General features: G+C 34.5%; 3 protein-coding genes across 5 annotated transcripts; 2 read left to right on the top strand and 1 right to left on the bottom strand.

Annotated features, from left to right (window-relative positions):
• The first annotated feature begins 1,579 nt into the window (after window positions 1-1,579).
• LOC123204693 (cyclin-dependent kinase E-1-like) lies at window positions 1,580-4,378 on the top strand. 2 transcript variants are annotated; one of them, XM_044621484.1, is made up of 2 exons: window positions 1,580-1,732; window positions 2,613-4,378. In XM_044621484.1, exon 2 carries the CDS (start codon window positions 2,690-2,692, stop codon window positions 4,139-4,141), a length of 1,452 nt encoding a protein of 483 aa, XP_044477419.1. In that variant the 5' UTR covers window positions 1,580-1,732; window positions 2,613-2,689; the 3' UTR covers window positions 4,142-4,378. The 2 variants fall into 2 exon arrangements, with proteins under 2 accessions (XP_044477419.1, XP_044477420.1); XM_044621485.1 differs by having other exon boundaries at window positions 1,582-1,732; window positions 2,616-4,378.
• Window positions 4,379-4,787: 409 nt separating this feature from the next.
• Window positions 4,788-6,777, top strand: LOC123204694 (protein kish). 2 transcript variants are annotated; one of them, XM_044621486.1, is made up of 4 exons: window positions 4,788-5,117; window positions 5,203-5,309; window positions 5,801-5,835; window positions 5,929-6,266. In XM_044621486.1, the coding sequence occupies exons 1-4, from the start codon at window positions 4,971-4,973 to the stop codon at window positions 6,036-6,038; spliced, it is 399 nt and encodes a 132-aa protein (XP_044477421.1). In that variant the 5' UTR covers window positions 4,788-4,970; the 3' UTR covers window positions 6,039-6,266. The 2 variants fall into 2 exon arrangements, with proteins under 2 accessions (XP_044477421.1, XP_044477422.1); XM_044621487.1 differs by lacking the exon at window positions 5,929-6,266 and adding an exon at window positions 6,466-6,777 and having other exon boundaries at window positions 4,821-5,117.
• Window positions 6,778-13,417: 6,640 nt separating this feature from the next.
• Window positions 13,418-16,762, bottom strand: LOC123204695 (protein KINESIN LIGHT CHAIN-RELATED 1-like). The gene is made up of 3 exons (XM_044621488.1): window positions 15,968-16,762; window positions 14,626-15,534; window positions 13,418-13,892 (listed from the first exon to the last, which is right to left on the bottom strand). The coding sequence occupies exons 1-3, from the start codon at window positions 16,609-16,611 to the stop codon at window positions 13,658-13,660; spliced, it is 1,788 nt and encodes a 595-aa protein (XP_044477423.1). The 5' UTR covers window positions 16,612-16,762; the 3' UTR covers window positions 13,418-13,657.
• Between the last annotated feature and the right edge of the window lie 392 nt (window positions 16,763-17,154).

A 17,154-nucleotide genomic window follows, 5' to 3' on the forward strand; every position in this document is an offset into this window, starting at 1 on the left:
TGAGCATATTGTTTAGGGTAATTGAATATTTTACCTATTTTCTTAACCGTCCATACATATATAGACCACACAACTCATTGACTTAACAAAAATACTATAACATTATTCTCTTTTATTTAAATGCCCCCATTGACATCTTCTATATAGAAAAATTCTCTCTCTTTTCCATCATTCTTCTAACAAAAGAAATATTTTTTGTAACTTTAAAAAAATTTGAAGCAAGCAAATGTGATTGAATAATAAATCCCATAAAAGAAATTTAGAGAAAAGAATCGTTAACTATTATAAAATATTTATATAAACAAAAAGGAGAAAGAGATGAAAATTATCAAATTTCTTTAGAGAATTCATATTTTCTGCAAAGATTTCATAATAAAATCATTTAAATTCAAATCGGTTTTGATTCAAGCATTTATATTTTGTATTTTCTTCTTTAACAATTAAAAATGAAATAATGTAAAATAGATTTATGTTTATGAGTTCATATGAAATATAATTTTTTTGTGATTTCATATTGTTTAATATTGTGATTTCATATTGTTGTATTATTTAATGTTATATTGATGGTTAAAAAATATAAAAATTTAGTTTTGGATAAAAACCAGGTGAAGAACAGGTTGGCGGCAACGCTAACCCTAAATTTTTATATTTTTTAACCATCAATACAATATTAAATAACATTAAATAATACAACATTATGAAAAATATGAAATCACAATAAAATTATATTTCAAATTTTAGACACAAAAGAGAGAGAGATGAAAGTTGTCAAATTTCTTTAAAGAATTCACATCTGAAATATAATATTGTTGTGAGTTCATGTTGTTAGATTGTTTAATGTTGTGATTTCATATTGTTGTATTGTTTAATGTTATTTAATGTTGCATTGATAGTTAAAAAATGCGAAAATTTAATTCTAGATAAAAACCAGACGAAGAACAGATTGGTGGAAAGCCAGGGGTTGACAGCAACACCAACCCTTGGCGTTAACACTAAGGGTTTACGTTGCTGTCAACCTGTTCTTTATCTGGTTTTTATCTAGAACTAAATTTTTTGTATTTTTTAACTATCAATACAACATTAAACAATATTATAACAACATTAAACAATACAACAATATGAAATCATGATATTAAACAATATAAATAATATGAAATTACAACAAAATTATATTTCACATGAAATCATAAACATAAATCTATTTTATATTATTTGATTTTCAATTGTTAAAGAAGAAAATACAAAATATAAGGACTTGAATTTGGATGATTTTATTGTAAAATCTTTACAAAAAATACGAATTTTTTAAATAAATTTGATAATTTTCATCTCTTTCTCCTTTTTGTTTATATGAATATTTTATAATGGTTAGTGATTACTTTTACTAAATTCCTTTCACGAGATTTATTATTTAATTATATGTATTTATTTTGATTATTTTTTAGAATTATAAGGTTTTTTTTTTTGTTAGAGAGACTATAAAAAAGAGAGAGAATCTCTGTATAAGTGATATCGATGAATACCGTTATGGTATTTTTATTAATTGAATGAGTATATACATGGTTAAAAAAAAGCTAAAATATTCAATATCTCTATTGTTTAAAACCAAAAGGGGAAAGCAAAAGAGAGACAAAGTCTGCAGCCGGGAACTTACCAAAAGTTTCCATATATATATCGCAGTCAGATTCTCCTAGCTTTGTGTAATCTTCCCTGGTGTGCAAGTATTCTTGAGGTACAATTTTATTTTTTTGGGGAAAATTTTGTATTTTTGTAGGGTTCTTTGTGTTCTAATTATCGAATTTTAGCTCGATCGTTGCTTTGATTTTATCAGATTAGTTTAGCGTAATTGAGTTTTATAATCCATTTATTGGTGGATCTGGGGCTTCTGGTATCCGATATTATGAATTTTTTTACAGATATAATTGTGTGGTTTTTGCGGTTCTCCTGTTGGGTTTAATGGTGATTTACATCGTCACTGTCCTCTTATGTAAATTGAGGAAATTATTTAAATTTTTTGTTTTTTCACTTAACGAAACATCTCTTTTGAGCTATCGTTTGATTGAGCTGCTATTTTCGCGGGACCGGGAAACTAAGCAATGCCCAATTATATTTCGAAGGATTTTCCTAGTTATTGGTGTGCTTTAGGAGTTTGTCTTTGTTTTCTAAAGAAAGGCTGGTGTTTCTCGATTTTCTGTGTATCTTGTCTTGTTATATATTGAGGAAAGGAGCTCTAATTTGCATTAGTTGTACAAAATTAATGAGAAAAAAATCAGGGGACATAAGTTTGCCTCTTATTAATTTGGTAAGTTTGCCTCTCAGTAATTTGAGTGGATACACAATATTTCTGCAGTTGTGTGATAAGGGCATTTCTTGTTTCTATGGATAAGTATAGTTTTTAAACTTTTTGTAACCTTTAAGCCATTCTGTGAAAACATATTTTTGGAGGTCGAAGTACTGTAGAATATATGGCACTGCTGCATTTTTCTTTGCAGATAATGTGAATACATTTGTAACTTACGCTTATCCACGTTGTCTGTGATTCTCTGGCTTCTGTGTTTGTTCCTTGATATCTTCATTAGTGTGTGTTACATTCTTGCTTCTGTCAACTTCAGTAGGCCTATAGCCACCAAAGGTGGTGGCAGCAAACCATGTGAAAGTCTTTGACGGTTTATGCTGTAGCGTGGAAATCATGGGAGATGGCAACACCACCAACAGCAGAGGCGTCATAACCAGCTCAGGTGCCTCCAACAACAACAGTGGTGAAAAGCCAGAGTGGCTGCAACATTATAATCTTATAGGGAAGATTGGTGAAGGCACTTATGGTCTTGTATTTCTGGCAAGAATTAAATCTTCCACAAATCGTGGAAAATCAATTGCCATCAAGAAATTCAAGCAATCTAAAGATGGTGATGGTGTCTCCCCCACTGCCATCCGTGAAATAATGTTGCTTCGGGAGATTTCTCATGAGAATGTAGTGAAGCTTGTCAACGTGCACATTAACCATGCTGACATGTCACTGTATCTGGCATTTGATTATGCTGAGTATGACCTCTATGAAATCATTAGACACCACAGGGATAAAGTTAATCAGACCATCAATCAATACACTGTGAAATCGTTGCTCTGGCAGCTGCTAAATGGACTAAATTATCTCCATAGTAATTGGATAATACATCGAGATCTTAAGCCCTCAAATATCTTGGTTATGGGTGAAGGAGAGGAACAAGGGGTTGTAAAAATTGCAGATTTTGGACTTGCAAGAATTTATCAAGCTCCTCTCAAGGTCTTATCTGAAAATGGGGTTGTGGTAACCATTTGGTATCGTGCCCCTGAGTTGCTTCTTGGGGCAAAACACTATACAAGTGCTGTTGATATGTGGGCTGTCGGATGCATTTTTGCTGAGCTTTTGACTTTGAAGCCTCTATTTCAAGGAGCAGAAGCCAAATCAACTCAAAACCCTTTCCAGCTTGATCAACTTGATAAGATATTCAAGATCTTGGGGCATCCAACACCAGAAAAGTGGCCAACTCTTGCAAGTCTTCCCCACTGGCAATCAGATTCACAGCATATTCAATCGCACAAGTATGAGAGTAATGGACTTTATAATGTCGTTCATCTCCCTCCAAAAAGTCCGGCATATGACCTTCTATCTAAGATGCTTGAATATGATCCCCGAAAGCGTATAACAGCTGCACAAGCTCTGGAGCATGAATATTTTAAGATGGAACCTCTACCAGGGCGTAATGCACTGGTTTCGTCGCAGCCTGGGGACAAAGTTGTGAATTATCCTACTCGTCCTGTGGACTCAAATACAGATTTTGAAGGGACAGCTAGCCTTCAACCTCCGCAGCCAGTGCCAACTACGAATGCTGTCCCTGGGAACATGGCGGGACCTCATGCTGTTTCAAATAGATCTGTTCCTCGACCAATGCCTGGAATTGGCATGCAAAGGATGCAACCTCAGGCCATGATGACATATAATTTCTCCTCTCAGGCAGCAGCAAGCGGAATGAATCCAGGTGGTATGCCTATGCAGCGGGGTATCGCTACCCAGGTCCATCAACAGCAACAACAGTTACGAAGAAAAGATCAAGGAATGGGGATGCCTGGATACCCTCCACAACAGAAAAGACGCCAATGAGTAAATGATATTTAATCAGGTATCCAAATCAGATGATTTCTACAGAACACACGATGTCTTCCCAGACTGAATAAACCCAAGAAAGAATGGAGTTTCTGAGAATGAGACATGTTGCATGTAGATATATGTTAGCTTTGAGGACTCGGTGACCCATTTGTAGACCGGGCAATTGTTGTCTTTGGGCTGTACTCATATCATATCATTTCGGGTTTCGGTTTAGAATACTTTCAACTTGAATCTAGCCCAAAGTAAAATTGAATCGAAAAAACCTAACCCAAGCACAATTCAGATTAATGTTTGATTCATTTGATAAAAACATTGTTTAGAGATAAGAAAAAATTGTAATTTTAGGGGATGTATTGTAACCATGGTTTTAAAATTTGGAGTGGACCGATCGGTTCAATTAGTTCAGATTGGAATTCGAAGGCAGCAATGGTTCCATGTGACAGTCCAGTGGCTAGCCATTGGAGTGCTTTGAACTATAATTCAATTAGGAAAGTCACGTCTAGCCGCGAGTGAACCATTAAATCAATTGCAGGAAATGAGTTGTTGAAAATGATAAAATCTATGTGAGAATGAGTTGTAAATGACGATATCAATATTGAGAGATTGTCAAAAAGGAGATCAACATGCAATAGAGTTGAAAATGATAAAACCGATATTCACAAGAGTTAAAAATGACAAGATCGGTGTAAGGAAAAGCTGCAAAAGAGAAGATTGACACTAAATGGAGCCTGAATTGACAAGATCAATATCGGAAAGGGTTGTAATATTTACTTGACTATAAGAAAAAAATGTTATCTTAGTGAAGAAGTTCACTTAATAGGAAATGGAAAACAACGACACCGTTTTCGTGGTTGATATGATTGTTATGCGTTCTCGTCTCCGTAAATCTAGAAAGAGAAAACGCAGCTACCTCAACCGAAGAAAGAACAATCAGTTGAATAACAGCCAGCCCGAATCAATCAATCAAATGGTAATGGAAATTTCATCTGTAGATTTACTATAGTTATTATTTCATATATTAACAGAAAATTAAAACCTCTTTTTCTTTGAAACAGTCGGCACTTTTTAATTTTCATTCGTTTTTGACGGTAGTGCTGCTCGTGATTTGCACTTGCACTTATTTGAAGATGCAATTTCCCACTATCCTCGAACAGAAAACTGGGTTCGTAACTTTTGTTATTTTTCTAGTTTTTTTAATCAATGCTTTGCTTTTATTGTGTTTTTCAGTTCAGCATCACTTATTGGATGTCAGATTGAATTTGATTGGTTTGATTTTGAATATATATATCAAATATATGAAACCGTGGAGCAGAATGGCAGCGTATAATTTTTATGATTAATTTGAATCTTCCATTGCAAACCTTGCCATAATCCGTTATCATTTTAATGAGAATCCAAAATTTTCTATCGTTATTTTTGTTTGTCTTTGAAATTTTGATTTTTTTCTGGAGATTATGGATCGACCTGTACCAGGAAGGTAACAAAGAAGAAGTAGTTGGTTCTTGATCTATTGTTTTGGAATATTGTATTGTAGTTTATCGGCTTTGAGGTTACAATTGTGTTAGAAATTGTGTAAATTTTGCCTTCTGAATATCTATGCTTTTGTTTCCTTGAAACCAAGTTGCACTTTTTATGGGGTGTTTCTTGTGGCAGGTTTCGGGGATTCTTTTGGAAGGCAGCAAGAATAGGTAGGCTTATTGAGCTTTTGCTGAGATGACTACATGATTAATTGTAGATTCAATGCTCTATGATTCTTTTGCTTTGTCCTTTGTTAATGATAGAGACATTACTGAAGACCTTCAGCCATGCTACTCTTCAAAATGAAGTCGATATATCATTGATGGAAATTGAGATCTTTTGCATGGAACTTCTTCCATTTAATATGACTTAGCTGAAAGTGAAAAATCTGTACCATATCCAACCACTACAAACTCTGGGAGGATGAATTTGCCACATGTAATTTAGAAATAGATTCTCTATATTTCTTGTTTGATACATAGAAAATGGCATAGAAGGACACTTATGTTTCACAAGCCAGGTGTACTGACTTTTTAGTTGTTGGCTGCCACAAACAAAGTATACTCTCTCATTTATATTATAAATATGCGTCTAAAGTTTATTGCTAGTCTTTTCCTTGCTCAGTATCTGGTGTAATGATAAAATTGTTGAAAAAGCAGAAGCCCTTACATTCAAATCTTGGAATGACCTCTTTATTTTAAGAAATTTCTCCACCATAAGAATTTCAGTTTCAAGGACTAGCTTATAATATCAAATATTCTGACATATGTAGATGACTTTTATTTTTTTATTTGAAACAGGTGAACGGTTGAGCCCTTGGGTGGCTGCAGGATGCTTCACAATGGGTGTGTCAATACTCTTTTTCTGAGTTGGATTTCTTTTGTACACTTGAAGTAGGTCCTTCAATCTATTTCACTCATGCTACCGATTGGGTTGTATCATAAAAAAATTGTCATTGTTTTATTGATTTTGTCTTTGAGTTGGAGATGTAATTGCCACAGGCATCAGACTTGTTGTGGACTGCACTTAATCTGTGCTGTTGAAATAGAAAATTAGTGTTATATAAGGTCAGAAGTTATTGCAAATATGATATAGAACTTCATTTTCCCAAAGGGAGTAGCTGCTTGCTATTGCACTTCCACCAGATTGATTTAAACATATTTTATTTTAAGTTGTTTACCTGCTAGCTATTTTAATCTTTGAATTTACTTGAACAAGGTGCAAATAAAAACCATTCTGTATGTTAGGCTTTTGTCTTTCCAGTTTTGTATTGAAGCTCGATCCTCATCTTTTTCTGATGTTTAATGCCCAAATTTTCTCCTTCCAGCGTTCAATAAAATAGAAGAAATGAACAGTTTTAAAAGTCAAATGTAAATTTTCACCTTTTTCAGCAGCTTTAATACAACTCTTTTGTCCTTGTGTTACTTTTGACTTCCCAACTACCCTGCCATTCTTTTCTTGAACGTTCAACTACGCTAACATGACCAATGTTCGAGTTCATCATGTTAGAATTGATACTTTAAAGCCAATCATAACGTCTATGCACTTATAAATTATCATATTCATAATGATAAAACGCCAAAGGACTATTTCCCACCCAAAATACACGGTTTTCTCAAGTTTTTTCTCATTAACTTTGAAATTTACCCACCCATGAACTGTTAAAATTAACAAAACCCTAATCTCTAAAAAATTTATCTCATTTTCCCCTCTAAACCCTAAAAACTAACAATTTTCTCTAACTCAAGTTTTAAAAAACAACATTTTCCCCCTTAGAGTTTTCAATTTTTGAGAGTTAGTTTTCCGGTGTCATTTCTTCCTCTCCGATGACCTCCAGGCGACGTTTCTTCCTCTTCGGCATAACCTCCTTCTGACAGTTGTCCTGGTCGCGATCATCGACGAAGACGAATCGTCTTCGTCCAGAAACGAAGACGAGGTCTTTATTGACAACGAAGACTTTACATCAACGAGGAGTCTTCGTCGACAACCGCGCTCAGGACAACAGCTGGAAGGAGGCCATGCAGGAGAGGAAGAAACGTCGCTTGGTGGTCGCCAGAGAGGAAGAAACGTCGCTTGGTGGTCGCCAGAGAGGAAGAAACGACACCGGAAAACTAACTCTCAAAAATTGAAAACCCTAAGGGGGAAAGTGCTATTTTTTAAAACTTGGGTTAGGAAAAATTGTTAGTTTTTAGGGTTTAGGGGGAAAAACAAAATAAAATTTAAGTTTATTTTTAATAATATAGACAAAATGACAATTTTACTCTTGAAACCATTAATTTTAACCGATCACAGATGGATAATAGGATTTTCAAAATTAACAGGGGAAAACTTGAGAAAACAGCATACCTTAAGTGGGAAACAGTCCTTTGGCCATAATAAAATGACATTTTCTTGTCGGACTATTTTTATTTGAAATAAAAAAATGAAAAGGGATAGTCTCTTAAAGTCAATCATCATTGATATAATTTATTATAATCATTATTATTATTTTAATTAATAAATATGATATTAATTTCATTATCTTAAATTCTACTTGTAATTCAGATAGTTGTCCTAATAATAGTTGAATCGTGATAAAGGGTTCAATGCATAACAATTGATCGTAAAGACTATATGTGCACATTAAGTGTCGTTCTTAAAAAGTCTGTAATTGTGATATTATCATAACCAAGGATACAAATAATATTGATAGAATTATCATAATGTTAAACAACCGCATTGAAAGATGATGATAAAATTCATATGTTAAAGTTGTTCATTGACAGTTTAACACAACATATGGGTGCACATGATAGACGTGTTGACCAGATAAACTCGTTAAGAGGATTTTCACATGGATGATTGTTCTAGTGTTTATGAAATATATTCTATGAGTGAACGAATGTACATGTGATCCTTAAACTTGAGTTCACCAAATCGTTTTATACAAGTATTGGTATGATTTGACACTAATCTTGTTGATAGTATCGATGTTCAATGAAACTGTTTGCTGAATTTTCTTCGTAAACGAGAAAACAATCTGATGATCTATACGAAATCAAATACTTTTAAAGAAAATATGGAAGCAAACAACCAAACACTTTTGGCAAAAAAAAATTGTCAAAACTTGCACATATATATGGAAGCAAACAAAACTTCCACGTGAAAGGTAAGAAAGAGAGCATGAGGAATATATTCTCCTCTGCTTGTCGATAAATTATTAAAGTAAATGCATTATTTATGTCAATGAATTATGCATATATATTCATTATAATATTTTATATTGATATATTATTTATTCATATATATATTGAAAATATAAAAATGTATTATTCTATCTTGATGTATTATTCAACATCATGTTAATACATTATTCTATTTTGAAACATTTGAGATTTTTAAAAAAATTATTTATGACAGTACAAATTTTTAAAAAGGTTGGCACCTCTAAAATGAAAAAGGGTTGGCAATTAAAAGGATTGACGTCACGCCAGAACCCCCAATCCTTTCGCCAACCCTTTTTATTTTAAAAGGGTTAGCCCTTTTTATTTTAAGGCCAACCTTTTTTAATACAAGGTTGAAGGGTTGGCGTCGGCGTCACGCCAACCCTTTTTAAACTTGTTTTTTATTTTTCTTTTTTTTTAGTAATAATGAGTAACTTTTTTTTCTAATTAAACGTCAATTCTTTATTTCTTTCAGTTAAACTCTATTAAATGATCTTTTTTTATCATTCTAATAATTAGGGTCTAATATAAGGTATAAAGTGAATATGGTCGAGTTTTGTAGATTGCTCTTTTTGTTTTATATTCTTATTTCAAAGAATTCTTAATCGTAAATTCGTTTCACTTTTTAGTTTTTTTCTTATTTCTTTTGTTTTTGAAGCACTGACTCTATTCTGGAGCACTTGTTTTATTTTTTCACAATACAGTTTTAAAGTTGCAGAGAAAAAAAGTTAGAATTTCTTTGTATGAGTCTTCACTTAAAAGCTGAAGAAGAAGAGAGAAAAAGAAAGAATCTATGCATATGTCATTTCAAAAGGGATATTTTAGAAAAGTAAATTACTGTTGTAGTATATTTGTTTAAGTTTTAAAATGAGTAACATATATGTATACATAGATTAAAATACGGCTAAAATTTTCAATTTCCCAAATTAAAGTCCACAAAACCCTTCTTCACTATCATATTTAATTTCTTCATCTACGAAATGATTAATCATCATATTTTTACTGAAAAAGAGTATCCACTAATGCTCTTCTTGTAATACTATATATACTCATTTTGAATTCAAAAATTAGTGTATATTTATATGTGTTATTAGGTGATTGGATATTGTTTTATTCTTAATTCAAAATTTCTTAATCATATGATAACATATATTAAATATGTATTCATTTATATACTCAAAATAGATATGCATAGTTTTATTGAATAAAAAATCAGAGTGCAGTGCTCAACCATACTGAAAAAAGGAGTTTTATCTGAAACTTACACCAGTGATAAGAACAGAAACAGTGCGATGATGTTCCCAGCAAATAAACATGATGAAAGCATCAATGCGGATGATAAAAATTGGATGTCATTGTTTGACCTAGAACGTTGCATATGAATCATTTGGAGCCAACTAAATTACGTAGAATCAAGACCATGAACCGGGCAGAAATTGTGAAGAAGCTGAACTATATATGTTTGTTCAAAGGAGCAACAAGTATTAAAGTAATTAACCCCACCTATGATACCAATTACATTTTGAGCACTGTTCACTGCTGCAGAAACCATAACCGAGAACTAAAGAAGATAAGAGGAAGAAAGAAGAAAAAGAAAACTAGACTCCTGGTGAAAGGAAGGGGGATTTGTGGTTTTATAAAATTGAAGAGAGCGTTCATGTCTTTATAGATAAGGAAATATACCATGTAGAGTTTGGGGTGTGGGCATGTTAAATTAATCAAGTTTGCCGGAAGAACGACTATTTCTTACCTCGACTATTCTGAAACGACAAGTCTTTACCTTGAGGAGGTATATAGTTTGGATAATGTTTTAGGCCAGAGGACTATTTCCCACCTAAGGTATGCTACATTCTCAAGTTTTTTTCTATTAACTTTGATAATACCAAATACCCATCCATGAGCAGTTAAACTTAACGGAATCCTAATCCTTAAAATTTTATCTCTTTTTACCCCCTCTAAATTTTAAAAACTAAAAGTTTCTCCCAGCTTAAGTTTTAAAAAATGATAGTCTCACCCTAAGGTTTCGTTTTGAAATCTCTGGCATCATCTTCAACTCCATTGTCGGTGGCCTCTCCCTCCCAAAGCATCCTCTCCTTCCGGTGGTCTCTTTTCTCTCATTTGGACGCTCGATCAGCACTGGAGAAGTCGTTCTCAAACGAAGAACTCGTTGGGGAAAACGATGTTGTCTTCGTCTGGGAAGACGATCATCTTCCCAGCTTCGTCTTCGTCTGAGAAGACGAAGTTCGTCTTCCCCGATGAAGTTCTTCATCTTCCACAGTTTCTCTGAAGTCGATCGGACGTTTAAATAGGATGAAAGAGACTGTCGGAAGGAGAGGATGCTTCGGGAGGGAGGGGCCGCTGGCAATGGAGTCGGAGATGGCACCAGAGATTTCAAAACGAAACCTAAGGTGAAACTATCATTTTTTAAAACTTAGGCTGGGGAAAACTTTTAGTTTTTAAAATTTAGGAGGGCAATTAGTTTATTTTTAATATTATAGAGAAAATGATAATTTTACCCTTACCGTCGTTAACTTTAACTGCTCATGGGTGAGTATTTGATATTATCAAAGATAAAGGGTGAAAACATGAGATTACAACATACCTTGGGTGGGAAATAGTCCTTTGGCCAATGTTTCATTAACAAAATTTAAAGATTACTTTGAAGATAAATTACTTGAAAGGTTACTACGTATAAACAATTATTATATTTTATAAAATTTGATAAGTATAAATAATTATTGTATTTGATTAAAGGTAATAAAAAAATATTAATAAATTATTTTACTTAAATATCTTTGGATATAATTATTTTAAAATATTTCTTATATTAATAAAAAAATAAAATTATTTTTATCATAAAAAATTAATAAATAAAAATATAATTATAATATTTTATATGAAGATGTTAATCAGATTACCACTATAAATATTATATTAGTATCAATAATAGAAGATTACTATAATATTTATTATTGATAAATAAAACAAGATAATATAAATAATAAAAAATAAATTACTAAAATGATCTTATAAGTAATTGAAAACCAAACCCTTAAAATTGAAAATCGATAAATTCCCTCTTTTTGTTGGGTTCTATTAATAAATTGAATTATATTTTAAGGCAAAAATACGAAAAAGGTGAAAATAACCTTATCAAGGTAAAAAATAAAAATATCTTTTACTGTTTTGCAACTCATTTACAATTCCTTCACCTTTTGCCTGTAATCCTCTTCTCCTCCACCATCAATATCACCGCACACGGTCACCAACACCACCACACACGACCATTGCCACCACTAAAAGTCTAAAAATGGACCCAATGAAAAAAACAACACAAACCAACATCAGAGATTGACGATTGCGGAAAGACGTCTTTACCATCAATAATGTCTCATATTGATGCAATGGTTTTCTTCTTTCATTTTCAATTGATGTACAATGCTCTAAAAAACATTCACAAATGTTGAACTCCAACCATTTCAACTTTACTCATTTTCTTCTCAGTGGAGGTATTGGGAATAACTGAAGAAGGTGGGAATTTCCGGTAACAATCGAGATGAAGATTGGAGAAGGAGAAGAAAGAGTTACAGAAGGTATTGGGAAGGAATCGCACCGTTGCACCATTCCGGTGGAGGTACCGGGGAGAGTTGAAGAAGGTAGGAGTGACTGGGATGATTTTATTTGGTCAACAGCTCACTGGTATTTCTTCGACAAATTAGTTGCCGTTTGTTTGTGGTGGGTGGCTGCCTTCGGGCGATAGCCAACCAATAACCTTAACGTGTTAATTCGACATCAGAACCGTTGCTGTTCGATAATGAAAATCCTCTATACTTATCAGTGTTGGTATATAGGTGTGAATGACAGTTTTAGAATATTTGATTCTTACATTTGACATTTTACTCATTTGTCATTGTTGTATTGGGGGGATTTGAACTCATACCCTTATACTTAAGGCTTTTACTTTTTTGTTCAGTTAAGTTACCCTTGGGAGCTGCTTTGGAGAACTTTATGTCATCAAAAGGGTGATAAAGCAAGAGACTCTAATGAAGCCATGCCAAGTTTTTTATTCTATCTGGGGAATTGTAGTACATGATTGTCAAGACAAAGTTCCATCAAAACTGAAACTTGAACCAGTCACTGCTTATTCTAAGCCTGAAAGCCATAGTTTTGCAGGTAAAATTACCTAACCAAATGAAAGTTTCTGGTTATAATATATAGAAATTGCATAAAATATGTTCTGTTTCATTGCAACAGCTGAAACTAAAGATATAAAGATGCATGCATGACAATCTTCCAGATAATTTTTTCAGACTTTAAAGATTAGCAAAACTGGCAGAGTAATAAAACTTGTAAGGAGAATACTTGAGTTCAACCTTTGTTATGCTTGTAAAACCTTAATTTACCCTGTGCTTTTTGTTTACTTTGCAGGGTTATATTCGAACATCTCACTTCTGCTCTGATAATGCAATCATATATCACACTCATTTTGGCAGTCTAAATGGTAAAGTTTAAGGCACGTGCTAATATATACATCTGAGCAGAGGAAACATAGAGATCAAAACATTCTTCTCAAATTTATTCACTCAGATGAATGTTCTTTTCAGCCAATAATTTCAAAGGCACAACACAGATATTCAACAAGAAAATGAAAAACAAATGCAGATATCAAAGCTTGGAAATCAGTAAACCTCACCGACTTACAACTTTGATGATTGACACTATACATGATCTTCTACATTACAAATCGTGTGTGTCTGAGAGTGAATTGATAGGGATGATTTGCATATGTTCAATTCCTAAAACCCAAGCCTGGCCATCTCTTTGTCGCCTCTTTCTTTGTCCTCCTTGAATTCGGATCAATGAGATTTTTGAGTGATTTTGCTTTTCTATTACGGGCCCTGCCAGCTTCTTTTAGGAGCTCAGCTAGCCTCTTCTTTTCATCCTCAAAATCAGGATTCGCAATTCCCAGCTTTTCTTCTCTTAATTTGAGAACATGCTCCAAGATCTCAATGGCATCATCTACTCTGCAGTTATTTCATCAAATAAGGTTCAACATCAGATAGGTATTTGAATTCTAACCTTGAGCAACTGAATAACAAACAGATTAACAAGTCAAACACATAGAATAACTCTGCATTCCAAACCATAATCCCTCCATTTCTACAAGGTGAAATGTATACACCAAAAAGAATCACGTTCCATATGACACCAATTTTCAAAATACAACATTTACATCTGAGCATCACTCCAAATCAAGCTCTCTTGATATTTATGAATTATGACATCCTTAGAGAAACTCTCTTTTTAGGTAATATATAAAAAGCCAGGACAATTCATGCATCAGCCATACTGATGACATGAGGATACATCCATACCAGAAGTGAAGAAGTAAAACAAGAAGTCCAGTCCAATGCAACTTGTACAAACATATCATTGTATTATTCAAACTGTCTAGCAGAGGCAACTCATGAAGAAATAAAGTTTTCTGCTGGGTCCAATCCTTCTAGAACTCCACCATGAAAAAGTAATGACCTTTCAGCAGATTGTGTCCTGCTGCTGAATATGTAGTGAACTAAGAGATTCAGCTTTGCCACATTTTTAGTGACGCTGTAAGATACTTATACAATCCTCACCATGAAGCTATTAAATTAAATTAATTACAAATGATACAAGCTAGGACAAATCCAATCAATATATTTAATATTGGTAGTCCAGACAACTCAACAAAAAGCAGAATAGTTTTCAGTGATATATTACCTCCCCATAGCATCATATGTAGCAGCAAGATTGCTATATAATCCAAGAGTATCCTGGTGACATGTTCCACACTCCTGTTCCAGTATCAACCTTGCTTCTTCGAACAACTCAGCAGCCTCATCTATCTTGAACAACTGTACACAAGCCAATCCCATCTGGTTCAATACAACCCCAAAGAAGGCTGACTTCTTCTCCCCACTTGATCTAAGTTTTGCTACAGCACTCTCAAAAGAGTTCCTAGCTTCTTCATACCTCCCAACCATGTAATACATTACTCCCATCCGAGCTTCGATTCCAGCTATAGTGCTTTGCTGCCCTGGTTTATCCTCCAATAACTTCATTGCCTTCTGCAAGAGTTTTAGTGCCTCCTCAGGCTCATCCACAGACTCATAAATGGCAGAAATTTCTGTCAACCCACCCGCAATCTCTTCACTTGTAGTTCCAGGCACAGGTTTTGCATATATCCTCAGTGCATTTTCACAATAGGATTTTGACTCACGCAGCTTTCCAGTCTTGTGGTACAGGTCAGCCAGACGTACAAAGACGGAGGCTACTGAAGGATGATTGTCACCCTTTGAAGATTTGAAAACAGTGAGTGCCTTCTGGTATGAGAAAACTGCCTCATCAAAGCGACATAGAGACAGGTATATGTTTCCAATGCTAACATCAATAGCAGCAACCTCATTATCTTGTCCATTCGCAATCATTGCCATACTTGCCAAGACAAGGTGCTCAAGGGCTGCTTCATAATCTCCCTTGGCCTCACATATGAGAGCCATCAGTCGGCGGTCGGCTGCCTCTTCAAGAGATGCTGGCTCGCTATGAGCACGATGAATTTCAAGAGTTCTCTTGCACAATTCTTCAGCTTTATCAAACTGCATTGCCTGAACATGAGCCTCAGCCAAGTATCTGCCATTTCCAAAAACAAGATAATATATTGGTCACTAACTCAATAATCCAGCCATCTTCAGTCATGTAGGCACAAATTTAGGAAAGACAAACACGTTTATAAGAGCAGCAAGCTTATTTATAGAAATTCAATAATGAAATGAAAACTTTGCATATGGTTTCCAAGATCCAAACACATGATAAATGTTCCACCTAACTGATTGTCAACATTTATTTCCTCAAAGATAGTAAAACAGTTCACTTTTTCATTTTCTAAAAACAGAAATCCGATATTTAGGAACAAGTTCAAAAGATAACACTGACTCAAATTTCACAATCTAAAATCTCCCAAATTTTCCTAGATATAATCGTGTCAAATTAAAGGGATTTCTCAAGTTCAGTTCAATAAATATCTAACAAATAGAAATTTTTAAAAATAAAAATAAATAAATACCTGCAAGTTTCCCCAACTCTGGGATCCGTGTCTCCCAAAGACTCGATCTGAATTTTTAAGCCTTCCTCGTAACAGCCAATGGACCGATCCACTTGACCCAACATGGAATACGTGTCACCCAATTGCATGTAACCCGAGAATTTCGCCAGCGCGTGATCCGCGCCACGGGCCGTGTCCGGCACCGAAATCGCCTGCTCCAAAACCGGTACAGCTTCGTCAAACTTTCCGAGACTACAATAAATTGCAGCCAGTACGTGCAAGCTCATAGCGTAGTCCAGGCTCGGCTCGGCTTCGGCCTCGGCACATCGCTCGAACGACTTCGAAGCTCGGATGGCATAGTCCAAGGCCTTGGTGGGACCTTCTCCAGAAGCAATTGTGTCACGTGCGAGTTTCAAAAGGAAAGGACCAAGATCCGGGTTGTCGAGCGAGGCGTCGTTGACGTCAGGAGGAGGCTTCTTGTTCCCGGATCGGGTTTGGGCCGGGCTGGGGCTGTGCAGCTTCGATCGGGAAGAAGCAGAAGGAGAGGGAGGCTTGGGGCGGGGAAGTGGAGTAGTGGGTGCTGGCTGTTCTGGTCGGATCTCTGGTACGGAGATCCGGGGAGCGGCAATGTCCGGCGGAGTCTTGACGGAGACTAAGCCGGGCATGATTGGAATTCGATAGTGAGAAAAATAACTTAAAAAAAATTAAAATTTGAGAAAATTGAAGTGAGAGCAAAGTAGGTGAACAAACGTGAATTTAAATTTCTGAAGAAGGCAGAGGAGAGAGTTGAGAGACTGTTCGAGACGAGCCAGTGATTGAAGATTAGAACATGTCACCATTCTCAACTGAAATTCAGAAAAAAGACAGGGGTATTTTTGTAATTCTATAATCATACAGTGAGTTTCCGTTGCGTACGTTAACTGTCAGTCTGTAGTAAACGGTAAAAGGTCAGTAACTGTACTAACTGTTCATAGAAATTATAACTCTGTCGTTTTATTACAAATCGACTGCGTTTTAATTCATCCGCTCCATTCCGCTTGATAGGTAAACTCCAAATGTACTAATTGGTAATAGTTTTAGTAACTTAATTTTAATTAATCAAGTCATTTATTGAAAAATATTCACAGAGTATAGTAAAGATTATTATATTGGATCATAGTTATCTTTTAATATGATACAGATAAAAATCATACTTACCTTAAAATATA

The sequence above is a fragment of the Mangifera indica genome, chromosome 20, assembly GCF_011075055.1.
Source record: "Mangifera indica cultivar Alphonso chromosome 20, CATAS_Mindica_2.1, whole genome shotgun sequence".
In the NCBI taxonomy this organism is placed as follows: domain Eukaryota; kingdom Viridiplantae; phylum Streptophyta; class Magnoliopsida; order Sapindales; family Anacardiaceae; genus Mangifera; species Mangifera indica.

Coding starts and splice junctions, on each gene's coding strand:
- LOC123204693 (XM_044621484.1), top strand. CDS start 2,690: ATGGGAGATGGCAACACCACCAACAGCAGAGGCGTCATAACCAGCTCA.
- LOC123204694 (XM_044621486.1), top strand. CDS start 4,971: ATGGAAAACAACGACACCGTTTTCGTGGTTGATATGATTGTTATGCGT. Junction 5,118..5,202: donor CCGAATCAATCAATCAAATG/GTAATGGAAATT, acceptor TCTTTGAAACAG/TCGGCACTTTTTAATTTTCA. Junction 5,310..5,800: donor ATCCTCGAACAGAAAACTGG/GTTCGTAACTTT, acceptor TTCTTGTGGCAG/GTTTCGGGGATTCTTTTGGA.
- LOC123204695 (XM_044621488.1), bottom strand. CDS start 16,611: ATGCCCGGCTTAGTCTCCGTCAAGACTCCGCCGGACATTGCCGCTCCC. Junction 15,535..15,967: donor AGAGTTGGGGAAACTTGCAG/GTATTTATTTAT, acceptor TGGAAATGGCAG/ATACTTGGCTGAGGCTCATG. Junction 13,893..14,625: donor ACATATGATGCTATGGGGAG/GTAATATATCAC, acceptor AAATAACTGCAG/AGTAGATGATGCCATTGAGA.